We start from the raw sequence: 15,011 nt of genomic DNA on the forward strand, positions 1-15,011 counted from the left end.
ACAGCCCACTTTCTGTAAATAAGAGCCTACTTTCTGGAAATAAGAGATGCTTAATCCCACTTTGCTTTTGGAAGTGTTGGCTCCCAAATGCAACCAGTGGTAATGGAAAAGCAGGAGTCCCAGTGGTCCAACCCTCACAAGAATGTGTGGAAGGTCAGCTGGCCAGGCAGATGTGAGACCATAAGCTTGTGGCATAAATTTAATCTTGTTATACCTTGAAGACTCACTCAAATGAACACCCTTATGGATTCCTGAGATGCGGAGAATACTTTGGAAGAAATTTTTATCATCTTAGACATGAGCCACTTTCAGTCAAAGTTCTCTCCCCTGTCGATTCTCAGAGATATGAAAGTCAATGAAGATTTGTCTTCCAACTTTGATGTTCATAATAGCTCTCTCCTGTGTGAATTCTTGGATGACACTCTGTTTATGCTGAATCTTAATTATGTTGGAATGTCAAATGACTTTATACAAACCCATACACCACTAGGTTCTGCTGTTTCCAGTGTTCAGAGACTTGTGTATCTTTGTTGCATACACGACTCTGTCTGTGTGTTGTACTCAAGAGGACTTTTAGGATGCACCCTTCCTGTACATCTGTTTATTTGGATTGTTATGGTGTTCAGCAGGGCTTTGTCATCACTGGAAGGTTGTGGTGACCTGAGATGATGAAGTTTCAGAACCCATCTGTGGATTAGAAGGAACAGTTATAAGCATAGCTGCATTTCTATAGAGCTCCTTAAACAGCCTGGGTTTTATATTGATTTTTCTCAGAAGTGCCATCTGTAAGTCATAGACCAATTCATAGTGTGTTAGACAAGTATGCTCTCAGAGTTGAAATAAAGTCTGACAGGGAAGAGTGTTAAATAAATGGGGAAATGCATTGTAATATTGTAGGCAAGTAATATTGTCTGATAGGGGGATGTATGATTTAAAGGACCCATAGGGTGGACAAGTGGAGTCATTCTGTTAGGTTTTAAATTTGTAAACCCATCTCCTTGAATGGGCTATTGGGTATGTAATAACAAGGCTAAGTTAGTCTAAGCCACATGTTCATCCAACAGCTGTTACATCACTGACTGCTTTGAGATCCAAAGTGGATGAGATCATTAAAAAATTACCTTGTGCTGTAACGAAGGACTCTCCTTGCTGCCAAATTCTGTGTTGGAGGTAAAGTGAGCATCACCTCCAGACTGTAGGTGTGGTAAGATGGACTGAATGTACCTGTTTAGAGCATTAGCTGAGGCTCCTGCTCTCCTGTGCTCCCTCAGGACGATTCAGTCCATGTGAAATACAAGTATCTCTCTGGACAGATTTGGACCCCTGTACTGGTTGCAAAAAGTGGCTTGTAGCTCACATGCTTCTAAGATTAAAGGGAGAAAAGGTAAAGAGAAATACCTCAAAACTGAAAGCAACTTGAAAAAATTAAAGCAGGAAATCTGAAAAAAAGTACGAAGTTGAGGGGAAAGAGAAAATGAACTGATTAAGACACAGGTGTTTGTGAAGATGTCAGAAAAAAAGAGAACTAATTTCAGGACTGTCTGAGTGAGTACTGGTTATTTCAGAAATTGTACTGACTGGCAAAGGGGAAATGAGAGAAGCTGAAAAATGAAAGAAAATGGATGATATTATAGGTAGTTTAGGATCTAGCAGATAACACATCTGATATAGATACTGTTTTAAGGATAGAGTGATTTTACAGTGAAGCTTCAATTTAGTAACCATGAAGAAGAAGTGAAATAATATTGGGGAGGCTCTGCTTAATTCAGTCAAAATGCTTTTGCATCCTGGAGATGGTTGCTGAAGACAGAGGTGCAAATAAGTCTGATTTTGCAACTGAAAGCTGGAAATGACCATTGAATTCTTAGTTACTTTTGTTTTTAACACCTTATTGAAGTGATACTGACTGAACTGCTTCCTGAATTGTTGAAATTAATTGACCAAGGAAAATTTCTATTAAGAGACAGGACTATGGTTTTGTAATGAAGGGGAAAAAAGTAACAGAGCTAGTAATCAAGGGAAAGGACCTAATATATGGAATGTACCTCAGAAGTGAAGGGACACAACTGGAATTACAAACAATCTTGTAGTAATTTTGCACTTAGGTGGTTCTGTCCCCCTCTTCTTTTTTATCCTTCCCTCTGTAATAGACCTCTCATATCCGTGTTCCTTATATCACTTCCACTGTTTGGACTTGTCCTTGAAAATCCCACAGAGGCTGGTTATAGAAGTGTCCTTTATACTTTTAATTTCTATGAGCTACATCAGAGTTTGAGTCTTGTTTGAGCAGCAGGTCGAGATAAATGCGCATGTGTGTATTTATGGACTAAAGCCACACAATGCTCATAGAAGCTCCTGTGCTCAGTGTACTGACTGTGCCACTCTGCAGCAGCATCCTGGTTGTAGCAGCAAGGATGAATAGGCAGACCTGACTTCCCTTGTCTGGATGGAGCAAAACAAAGGTTAGGACTTCCTTCAACTATGAAGGAATCACAATAACAAACTATTCCTGTACAGGTATTTTATTGGCTAGTTACCTGGTACTGGCTCTTCTTGTACTGGATAGCAACATTGTGGTTTCTAGGCTGAGGTTCTTGGATTCAGTGAAAGCCATTGTGTTTCCATGAAGTGATTCATAGTTTGGATCCTTTTGATAGTATGATGTACAGCTTATTTAGAAATAGTGATTGTTTTTTATAATTTTCTCATTTCACTGAGACTGAAGAAAAAGATTTTGAAAACTTCATGCAATCTGGCAATATTGCACTGGGTATATAGAGGTCAGTATGTGGCAGATTTCATATGATCAAATAAAAATTTAAATGTTCTCTTTCATCTATAGACTCTATCAATAGACTTTTTCATTATTTTCATTTTGGGGACTTGTTGGATTTAGCTGAACTAGTCTACTTCTGCACACAGCTGGACATGAAATTATGTGCTCATTAAATATTTCAAGTCTGGTGTAAACACCTTTCTCACACTTCTGAGTTTATTTGTATTGTAAGGTCATAGTTTAGAATGAGTAAACATGCTCTACTTAAGGATTGTTAGAATTAAGGTTGGCTAGCTGATTTGTGGGCTTTGCTTCTAACTTACTGTAGGTAAGAGATGTGGCACAATTTTTAAAAAATATTTCTACCCATAAGTTTGGAGATCTTCTTGCTCAGAATAAAGCTCATTTTGTCTGTCTGAGTGACAAAAAGAGGCCTTTTCCCTCAAAGAGCACACGAGCTGGTTGAATTATTTTGCTTAAATTTGCAGGGTAGAGTGGGGAAGCAGAGTGAGAAGGGGGGTATCCATCTTAGGAAAAGAAAGAAGAAACAGGAGTGCAAAATTAAACAGTATGTCTCATGTGTGGAAATAAAAAATGGTTAATAAATATCTGCCTGATAGAACTTGGAATATGACTGTGAATTCAGGGGTGAGTCAGCTACTGTGGGAATTATCAAGCAACACAATATAGCCCATAACAAGCTTGCAGGAGCTCAGATATTTCTTTCCCCAGTAGGTGAAAGGAACATGTATTCTTCCATTTTTTACTCTTATTTATATATGGCATGTTTTTATAGGAAGAAAATATTTCCTTTTTAAATTTCAAATTAAACTCAGCAGTTTGTGGTTGTTTTGAAAATCTTAATCCAACCAGATAAGCTCATTCAGTTGAAAAAAAAAAGCTGTAAAACCCTTTTTTGCCTTCTTAAATTGTGAACTTCTTCTATATTTATGCTCAATTACATGCCTGTCCCATTTTTGCTGTCTGTCTAGACAATACAAATAAAAAAGTAAATTTGCGCCTTTTCAATCTGAGACACTAAAAGGGATGATCCAGATTGTTCTACAAGAATCATCAAGAAATGGAACAGAATGATTTTGCTAACAAACTGAAGTAAATTGCTTTGAGGAAGAGGAAACCTCTGGTTTATCTTTCTCACAATTTATCTTTTTATAAAACATGGTTTGTCCATTATTTGCCACTTAATTATTGCTTTAGTAATCATGAGTTAATGCATTTCATTACCTTCCTGCACAGCTTGAGTTGTTGCTTCTTTTTGCATAGTTTAAATAATAAGTGAGATGATAATGATGTCATCAAAGACTCTCTGGAAGAAACAACATTGTGTTAGTTCTGTTGTACTGAAGGAAGTTGTGTCCTGTGCATTCATAGGTTGTTCATGTATTTTTCAGGCTGTGAGTCAACAGATGTTAACTTGTCCTGTGTTGAGTGGGAAATCATCTTAGTCTCTGAATGGAGATCACATCTCATAAATGAGAGTAGACTATTTCTAAATGTTCAGGAGACTTAAAAGGATTTAACTTGTCTATTTCTGCATCTGAAAATTTAGGTGCATCAATAATCTTCCCCGTTTACTGTGTCATGATATTTTTGTCAACAGCTGTAGATAAATCAAATTGGCCATGCAGTCTCCTGTGATATATATTCCTTGTCAGATTGTTTTCCTCAGAAGATAATCTACACAGCAGTGTTTCTGTTTCTTTCCATGAATGGTACAGAAAGCATCTGAGCATCTTTTCTGCCTCTCAGATTATCTAAAATGTTCTTCATGCTTTCCTTCCCCCCTTCACAGGGTTTCTACTGAATACAGACTGAGTCATTTTCCTCTTCAAATGTTCAGGTTTTTAAGGAGGCCATTGTGAGTTACTTGTGCCAAGAATGCTCCTTTTTAGAATAGAAAATCACTGTGCTAAGTAAGCTATGACAAATATGGAATAGCTTCATTTTAATGGAGATTTTAAATTAGTCTGAAAAGATAAGAGATTTGGGGAGATAGTGTTTCCCTTCCTCCCCTACTACCATAGGAGTTTTGTGAAACCCACCAGAGTTTTGTGAAACCCAGTTCACGGCAGTTTTTGTGACAAAGCTCTTTGTGTTAGAAATGACCAGGTTTACCAGTTGGAATTTTATGTTTACAACTGACTTAACTAAACACATCTTTAAAAAGATTTATATCTCATATCAGTATTTTACAAATACTCTATTTCTCAAGACCTGAGGTCATAATTCACGGTTTTGTGGCAAGGCAATGCTGTGGGAAGACCCCCTGGGAGCAGACAGCTGGCTGCTCTTTAAGCTTTTGGGGTAACTCCCTTGCTGTACTCTGTTTCAGGTAACTGTGGACATGGATAACTCTTCCCTTTGTGCTTTGTTCTTCCTCTTTAGTTCCTTGGATGAGGTTTAGAAAGATCAGGGACAAAGTTATGGGATTCTTGTCTGGATTTGACCACTCTGTCAGCCAGCTGATAAGGTTTAATTTTGCCTTCTGAATCAGTAGCAGGAGTGCAGTGCCTGCTGGGTCAGGAGGGACAGCACTGTGGGTTCATGATCAGAAGGTTATTCCCTCATTCAGTACTCCAGATTTCCCTGCTTATCTTGCTAAGCTGCTCGTAGGCTTTTCAACTCTTGGCTCCTGTAACAAACATTTAAAAGTGATCTAATGCTAAGTATTTCTTAAAAAAAACCCACATATTTACCCAGTAGCTGAGCACTGTAAGGCACAATTTTGGTAGCTGTTTTATCAAACTTGGCTTCCACAAGACAGACAGCACTCAGGTTTGCTTGTTTGTTGGCCCAGTCAAACAAGAAAACTTCTTTCATTAATCACTTTGCTTAACTGTTCTTGGTATACCTGAAAATGCCTCATAGCCAAACAGCTGGATACACAGTAATCAAGCAATTATTTATTAGCAAACCTTGTTGTACACCTTACCAAAATAAAAACCGCAAACACCAAAAAACCCAACCAACCAAAAAAACCCAACAAACACCAAACAAACCACAAAAACAGTGCAGTTTTTTATGTAGCATGTTTCTTCATGCTTCTGTGCCTGGTAATAATTCTGTTTTTCCTTTTTCTTGAGAAATGAGATTGTTTGTTTCTTTTTTATTAGATTGTCAGCCTTGACTGTTTACTCTTTTGAATATGTGATTTGGTGCTGTGAAGAAGGAATTTAGCACCAATCTGTTGATGTGCAACAAGAAATAAATGAAAGCTGTTTAATCACCCTTGGCTATGAACATAGACCAGCATGACATGGTCTACTGGTCTTGTTGAAGTTGTCCTTAGTATTGACCTTTTTCTTTATTTTGTATTGTGGTAGCAGCTGGGAAGCCTAATGAAAAAAATCAGGATCCTCTTGTGAACACTGTAGAACTGTTTATGAGTTACTGACTCAGAGCTCTGGGCAGACCCCCACTTTGCTCTTCCTAAGGGACCTGAAGCATGAGAGCAGAGGGGAAAAAAGAAGGGATATAAACCAGCATGGGGAGCAAAAGAGGTGGCTCTTCTTATAGTCTTTGGCTGTGTAGAAACACAGCCTTAATGAAAAGCTGCAGTGATTTCTGGAATGCAAAAAGCTGAGAGAGTTGACTAATTGGAAAGCACACCTGAGTTGTTGGATTGGAAAGGAAGCTAAACACAGATTTGTTTTAAATAGGAGGTATAGGGACTTTCTGGAGAGAGAACAGTGATAGGGGCTCTTGTGCTTGGGTACTGGGCTGCTTGGAGGTTGGTGGTTTGTGTCTGGTGGGAACAGTGTGAGGTGATGGGAGGACACATGCACAGGAATAGGAGCTAGTGGAAAATACTTGAGAACCACTGGCTTGAAAAGATGTGATAAAAATGGAGCAAACACAGAAGTTCACAGCTTAGTCATTTTTCAGCTGGAATTGCTTAGTCATTGTCAGCTGGAATTGCTTTGTGTTAGACTGGCAGGGAAAGGTTGCAAGAAAGAATTTAAGAGCAAGGCTGTCAGTCAGAATTTTTTTAAAATTTTCTTTCTGTGTTTAGAATGTTGGGGTTTTTTTCCCCCGCACTAAAAAAGCATGTATGTGACTTGAGGGGAGGTGAAAAAAGTTAATGTTTGTCCACTTCAGTGTTGAAAATAGGATTGTTTGGCCTTTTGTATTTTAGTTTAGTCTTGCAATTTATCAGGCTCTCTTAATAAATAAATAAGCAATGAACAGTGCTATATACAGTAACTTCAAAGGGATGAGTCAGTATGTGCTGTGTAGCCTGAAATAGTGGGTCAAAACCTTTGTAATGAACATGAACAAGAGACAGTGAGGTGACAGTAGACATCAGCTATAAAGTGGAATGTGGTGAGAGGGAAAATACTCTTCCATGTTTTGAAAAACTTTTCTATGATTGAAGTAATTAAAAAAAAAAATCAAAAATTAATATCAAAACAAGGCTCTTGTGTCCTAACAAATGAGGAGAAAAAAAAATTAGTTGTCTTGAAAAATATGTGGAAGGATCAACAATAGAGTGTTTAAGAAAAATGTTTCATATCCCTTAAATGTCAATTTCAGTTTTGCTTTCACTGTATTTTTTTATTTATTATGCATAAATAGAAGTATAAATACATACTTTGTCTGTATTTATTTTTGGAGGGAAATTATTAGCAGTAAAAATAAATAAAATTAGTGACAAAAAAAGCACTACAGGGTGTCATCTATTTGAATTTCTGTAACACCTTTGATGTGATCTCCTACAATATCTCTCTAAATTGGAAAGATAGGAATTTGATGGATGGATTTTTGGGTGGATGAGGTATTTGTGGATGATCACATCCCAAGGGTCCACAGCTCAGTGTCCCAATGGTCAGGGGTGAGAAGTGTCTGTGGTCCAGTGGGACCATAGGTACTCAGGGGTCCCGGAGTGGGAGCAGTGCTGGATAGGCAATGGGATTGAGGGCACCTTCAGCCAGCCTGCAGACATCCCCAAGCTGAGTGGTGCTGCATTCCTGAAGGACAGGAAGGACAGGATACCATACAGAATACCATACAGATGGACCTGCACAAGCTCAAGGAATGGACCCATGGGACCCTCATGAAGTTCCATAGGGCCAAGTGCAAGGTGCTGCACCTGTGTTGGGGTTACCCCCTTTATCATGACCCAGCAATGTGCACTCACAGCCCAGATAGCCAGCTGTGTGCTAGGCTGCATCCAAAGCAGCATGGGCAGCAGGGTGAGCGAGGGGATTCTGTGCCTCAGCCATGCTCTCATGAGACCCCATCTGGAGCACTGCATCCAGCTCTGGGCACCCCAGCACAGAGAGGACATTGACCTGTTGGAGTGGGCCCAGAGGAGGACCATGGTGAAGAGCAGAAGACTGGAGCACCTCTCCTGTGAGGAAAGGCTGAAAGAGCTGTGGTTGTTCAGCCTGGAGAAGAGAAGGCTTCAGGGAGACCTTGCTGCTGCCTCAAACTTCAAGGGAGTCTGTAAGAAGGGTGGGGACAAACTTTTAGCAGGGCTTGTTCGCATACAAAAAACAGTAATGGCTTTAAGCTTTAAAAAGGGTAGGTTTTGGTTAGACAGAAGAAAGGAGATTTTTACAAGAAATGTGTTAAAACATTTGAACAGGTTGCCACATCACAAAGAGGTGATGGATATCCCATTCCTGAAAACATTTAAATTCAGGTGGGATGGGACTTTGAGCAACTGGATCTAGTTGAAGATGTCTCTGCTCATTGCATGGGGATTGGCATGGATGACTTTAAAGGACCTTTCAAATGCAAAATATGCTATAAAATTCAATAGCTTGCTGTTAATTTAAGCAAGGACATCTTCATGCTGCTACTGTCTGACTGGACATTGCATTTATAAATCACTGACTCATAGAATGTTGAGGGGTTGGAATGGACCTTAAAGATCATCCAGTCCCAACCCTACCTGCCATGGGCAGGGGCACCTCCCTTTAGACCAGGTTACTCAAAGCCTTATTCAAGCTGGCTTTGAACACCACCAGGGCAAACAGTATTCGTAATGAAGTTATTTTTTAGATGAGGTATTTGTGCTTTCATCTGTTTGTATTAGAGAAAGTGTAGTGTGAGGGAGAGAGATTAGCTTTGATGCCTGCTTTTCAGTTGCTATGTTCTGCTGTCTGAGGGCATGAGCTATAACTCTCTCAAAATGAATCATCTATATTCTCTTCTCCTGTCTTTTGAGTGATTATCCCAGTGGAAGTAAAATTGGAGCCTTGAAAGTGATTGAGAAATGTCTGTTCATAAAAGTGCTTGATTTCTTTCTTCTGGATGAATCTTTGAATATATCTTGACACGTCTGAACTTTTTAACTCAAAGGAATGAAGATTGCTTCCTTCCATTTATTTATATTTTAGATGGCAAATACATTAACTTTCCATGATCATTGAGTAGCTGTCATCCATCATCTGCAAGATGAGTTGTACCCTCTCAATACAAATACAAAAGTTGCATTCCTTTAAGAACATCTTAATATCTCCTTTACAGTATTTCCTCCCTCAGATGTTTATAGGTGAAGTCAGGTCCCAAGACACAGAGAGATCTTGCTTTTAAAGAAAGTCCAAATTGTTTGAAAATATCTCTGGCCTTTGGAGATCAGAGTGAGACAATTAAATATTTGTGTCTTTGAAGAAAAAAGAGGGAAAAGCCCCTGAGTTCTTTTCCCTAGCTGCCTCGCTCAGAGCAGGGGCTTGGGAGCAAGCTGAGTATTGCATGATTCAAGAAGAAATTGCATTTTGATGTCTGAGTGAAGGACTCTGCCATTCAATTCCCAGAATATGTAATGAACATGCCACAGGGGCCCTGAAATAGTCTGTTCCAATCTGATGTATGCTGTACACCCTGAGATTATCTGTCTTCTATTGAATGTAAAAGAAGTAATCCACTACTGTGGATTAGTACTGTGAAACACTGTAAAAGGCTGCCTAGAGAGGTGGATGCCCCATCCCTGGAGATACTGAAATCTGGGTTGGACAGGGCTTTAAGCACCTGATCTAGTGGAATATGACCCCATCCCCATGGCAGGGTGGTTGGAACCAGGTGGCTTTTAAGATCCCTTCCAACCCAAATAATTTTGTGATTCTATGAAAATCTGGGAGTTAAAAAATCATGATCTTTCTGTAGGTAGAAATTTATTTATTTAATGTGTGTGCTGTAATAAAATGTGGCATCATTCTTTGGGTTAGAAAACCTGTCCTGTTATGAGCCAAGCCTCCTGGTTCACTTCTTAAGCTTTCTCAACACTGCCCCATTTGTAGAAAAGTTGTCTTGCAAGAAATGACAAGACACAATGGAATTATTGAGGTGAGCATTTATATGTTCACCTGATAATTTTGACTGTTAGAGCACATGAAAAAAGCCAAATGCAAGTATTTGCCTTTTGTAAACTTTTTTCCCCAGTGTCAGATAATCCTAACATTAAACCCTGTCCTCCAGTAGGCACAGGCAAGAGGTTATTTGCCATTAATTGATTGTTTGGCCTTTCCATGAGAAATGAAATATGGATGTATCAAGTGAAGTGATTGACAGTGACTCTCAGCTACTCTGTCCTTTCTGTATAAAGAGGGTTGGTAACAGGACCTTGTGACAATTCACGCTCTTACCAATTTGTTCAAGTGAGCTTCTTCTGTGGTTGTTGTCATTCACAGACCTGGTTCATCGCCCAGAGCTCTCAGCAGACCATGCAATATTTTACTGTGTTCAGGGGCCAGTACGAGACTCAGGGCTTATTCTGTGATGCTTACTGAAAAAAAATATGTTTTGATCTTCCATGGATCCAGGAACTTAGTTTAAAAATTCTGTCTGTAACACTGAATGTTGCTTTTGTTTTTTGCAGAAGCCTAGCTCTGGAGGATTATAATTTTCTGTTGTGTGCCATGGCTTTATTGTCCACTTAATTCTACCTGCAGTTCCTATTGTAATGCTGTTATGTGATGATGAATTACTGATAGGTATAAAACCTATAGGCAAAACCATCTGTGTCTTTTCAGCAATGTATTTTAATAGAAGGACTGGCAGGGGAAAGGATTAGGGTATAGCAGCAGTACAGAAACTGTCATGCTTTTATGTATGTAATAAATCTGTCTCATTGTGTGCTTATGTGGATTAAACTGAAGTCTTCAGCATTTCAGGTGTTAAGAGTAGCCTTAGACTATCCAAATGCCAATTCTCAGTGATTCTTCTCAAAGGCACATGTTCTCAGAGGGCTTCTGGTTAAACTTGTGAATGCCTTATCAAAATCCAGTTCCTCAACTCTTTTTCTCTCCTTTTTGTGAAGAATGGACTGAATGTCTGTCCTTCACCTTGTTCTTCAAGTAAAGTCATAGCTTACAGACATACTGTTCTTTTGTTACTAAAGGGCAAGGCCAGAGTGCTTGACATGGGGGCAGTGCCATTCTGGTGAGCTGTATGGGCCTGTCCCTTCCTTGTGTTGCCACTGGCATGACCTGGGGAGAAATTATGTCTGTCCCCATCACTTTTCAGCCATATTAGCACCCAGTGAACTGCCTGGGTTTGTCATCAGGTTATTTCTAGCCCAAAGGAGAAGGCTAAGCAGGAGGATCTGAAGCAATGCTAGAATATCCCTTTCAGTCACAGCCACAACTAGGTCACCTGCAACCAAGCATAAAGAAGCATCCTCCTTTGGCTGATACCTGTGTCATTGCAAAGGATTTGTTCCTCTCACTGGAGAACTGCAGCACATACCCTGTGCAGCAGTGATGTGTCTGATGTAAAGACTGCCTCTAGATGCCTCTGATCCTGGATTAGATGTTGGTGTATTTAACCACTTCAGCAAGATAGTGGTTAAGAGGTAATTCAGCTGCAATATTTGTCTTCTAAGGACTACATAAAAGCCACTTTAATAAGATGGATGCTCTTGTTTTTGTATAATAACAACTAAGTGTACCCCTGCAGAACATCAACCCTCTCACTTATTTACTATCTGCTCATTTGGGAGTGGATGAATGAGTTGCAAGGAAGCAATGTAACTCCCTAGTGTCACATTATTGTCCTTTTTCTTCATGGAATCCAAGTTCTGTTGCACTCATGGAGACTACAACTATTGTGCACATTTGCCATTAAAAAAGTGTGTTTTTTCAACAGCGTGGCAATTTCTTTTTAAGAAGTCTGGTACTTCAGTATGATGGTTTCATTCTGTCAGATACCAGTATTGTTATGGTGTTACTCTGCAGTTAAAGTTTTTATTTACTGAAATGCCATGTGACTTGGGATCTTGAAATGGTTTTGTGGTGTTTATTAGGGTTCACTGCAGGATGGATTTGCTTTGTTTTTCCTGGGCATCAAAGCAGGTTTTCTCTGTGGAACTCACAGCAACTGCAGTGACTTAGCAGGATTTTTCTTCAGCATGAAATCTCTTGAGAAGGCCTAAACTTTGGCTCTCAATAAAAATCAAATTTAAGGGGCAGTGTATTCACTGAGGATACTAAATTGACTGGATTGTGTGGAAAGTTCATACTGGAATTCAGTCGCTTTGCATGAAGAGACAGAGAAGTTTTCTTTAAACCAAAATGGCAATTAAGAGATACAAACTTTATGAATGTACCAGGCCTGACTATACTCTGTTATTACATCTAATGGGTTTTAAATGACCTTAGTCATCTCACTGCTTCCTCAATTATTCTTTTCTTTTTTAAAAATTTACAGTAATTACAGCTTGGCTATGATCTACTTGCTCAGTTTTTTAATATTATAAAATAAGCTGAAATGCTTTTTTTATTGATACAAACATTGCATTATAGAGTTTCACAAACAGATTTATGAACAGTTTGTTTATACTTAAAAGCAAAGATCCAACCTGTAGCTTTAGGAAAGGAGCAGACAGTGCACTAAAAGTTATTTGAAGATATAAGAGCTTTAGTTTCACATGTCAATAAGGATTCTGATTTTTCAGCATAGCTAATGTATGATGCTTGCAATAGTAAGTTTGGATGATAGGCTGGGTTGTATATGTAACAAATATATCACATATCTTATTTAGCCTTGCTGCTTTTTCTTTCTACTAGGCTCTCACTCTCAACCTATTGCAAAACAGGAAAATGTGAATAAAAAGCAGTGGAGTCTTAAAATCCCATCTTCAGGTTGAGTCAATTCTACCCACTCTGTACCACAGTCTGAAACTGAGGCAATTCATTTTTGGAGAAGTCGGTTTCTTTTAGTGTGTGTAATATTCTAAGAGATTGATAGGCAAAATGCAGTTTCTTTCTTCAGAAGCCCAGATGTTTTTCCTAAATGTAGTTGTCCTTTGATGGTGACAAATTTCTGCAGAACAGCATTTCAGGAATGTTGTTTCTGAGTTGAAAGAGAAATTCCTCATGTTGAAGTTTATTGTACTCATTCCAATAGCATCGTTTCTATTCTGTGGGACGTTCTGGGCTTTTAAGGAGAATGGAAAACTTTCCATTAAAAGTAAATTTTTTTGCAGGAACTGAAATCCCCAAACATTTCTTTATAATTAAATAGTTATTTTAGAAAAACTGTTAAAAATAAAATTGCACTTGAAAGCTTAGTGCAGTCTTTCAGCTCAGCTGCAGCCCTTCATTCTGAGTCTGTGGAAGGTCCTTGAACCTGATGTGCTCTGTGGCATTGGCTTCACAGCAGCCACTGTGGTAGGAGCATTGCTGTGGCAAACATCTGAGCTCTCCAGAAGCCCCTTAGGAAAGCTGGTGAAACACAAGCCATAATTCTGTCAGCATTTTGCTAGAAATTCCTCCAAGTCCTCTTAACGTGTCTGTGAACTGTCATTTTTCCACTACCATTTTTCCAGCCTGTTGATCTGGAGCAGTCTTTGGAGGTTCTTAATACCTGGTACACATTCTGGCCTTTCCTTTGTTTGAGGAACTGACATTCTGTGTTTGATCTTACAGGAATTCTTCAGTGGGTGAAGCTGATAGATAACTTTGAGGCTGAGTACGAGTATGTCACCAATGAAGGAACAGTGTTCACTTTCAAGACAAACCGCCACTCTCCAAATTATCGGTTAATCAACATTGACTTCAACGATCCAGAGGAATCCAAATGGAAAGTTCTCGTCCCTGAACATGAAAAAGATGTTCTAGGTAAGAGTTCATGTCAAGTTAAAGATATTAGGTTCTGCTTTTTCCAAATTAATTCAGTAATTAGTCTGTTGAATGACCTTTTACAGACCTTCTTGCTTTTTTCCTGTGTTTAAGCTTTGGTTAGGATTTGCAGCTTAAAAGACTTGCTGAGATACAAGTGATTCAGAACATCTCTTTCTCTCTCTCTCCAACGTCCTGTGTGGCCCTAGTGAAGTTGCTTCATCTGTCCTTGTTTTAATTTGGTGTTCGTAGGAAATGAGGGGAAAGTATTTTCCTGCTTCATGTCAGTGAAATAAATGTTTACTAGACACTCAGTGATTACATCAAGAGGGACTTTGTAAGCAGAAAGAAGGGAAAGAGCAAATCTGGCAGTACTGCAGCATGCTTTGAACAGAATTGGTCAGAATTTGAGACAGGATTTCTTTTTTTCCTGGAATAAGAGGAGTAAACAATACTTGAAAAAAAAAGCCTCAGGAAAGTGTAAGAGCATGGAATTCTTAAAGTATAGAAGTAAGTTCAAAACATAAATGTTTGGTTTTGATATAATCAAAATAAAGTTTTATTTTTTAATCGTATAATTTTGCAGAAAGTTCTGTGAAAGCTTAGAATTAGTTTCAGATAATGCAGAGGAACCACCTTTGAGCTGTTTTTTGACAGATACCTCGTGTACATTTATGTAATTTGCTCTCCATACAGTACAAGGTATAATTATGATTTATCTGACTAGCATAATTAGTTACTCAAAAATACTCTGAATTTTTTATTAATCAATTTTTGCACAAATTCCTTCGTGTTTGCTGCTTTTCCAGTGAAGAGCTGCTTTGTAAAATGAGTAGAATTCTCTTTGTGTATCTGATTTCATATGTACATATAGTGTACCTTCTGTCTTTCCTCACTAAGACACACCTATTTTACTACATTCCAAAGTCATCTTAAGGCTTTTGTCACTTAAAAAAATCTTTATTTCTGTCTGCAGTTCTCAATATGTCCTGTGTGATTTCTGCCCCAGACTAGATGTCCCCAGTGTGACATAATTGTTTATTCCAAACACATCCAGAATTGTAGTGATTTTGCAAAAGACTGGGGTCTAGAATATTGAGAGAATTTTAGTGAATGGAAATGTAGCAAATTAGAGTTTGGTGAGGCACACA

At 38.7% G+C, this 15,011-nt stretch overlaps 1 protein-coding gene across 1 annotated transcript in view; it reads left to right on the forward strand.

Annotated features, from left to right (window-relative positions):
- PREP (prolyl endopeptidase) overlaps positions 1 to 15,011 on the forward strand; it is an 85,347-nt gene that overhangs the window by 23,696 nt on the left and 46,640 nt on the right. The window contains exon 8 of the mRNA XM_058021255.1: positions 13,669 to 13,860. Coding sequence (XP_057877238.1) covers positions 13,669 to 13,860 — 192 coding nt within the window. The remainder of the gene's footprint in view (positions 1 to 13,668; positions 13,861 to 15,011) is intronic.

This window comes from Melospiza georgiana, chromosome 3 (assembly GCF_028018845.1).
Source record: "Melospiza georgiana isolate bMelGeo1 chromosome 3, bMelGeo1.pri, whole genome shotgun sequence".
NCBI classification, from domain to species: domain Eukaryota; kingdom Metazoa; phylum Chordata; class Aves; order Passeriformes; family Passerellidae; genus Melospiza; species Melospiza georgiana.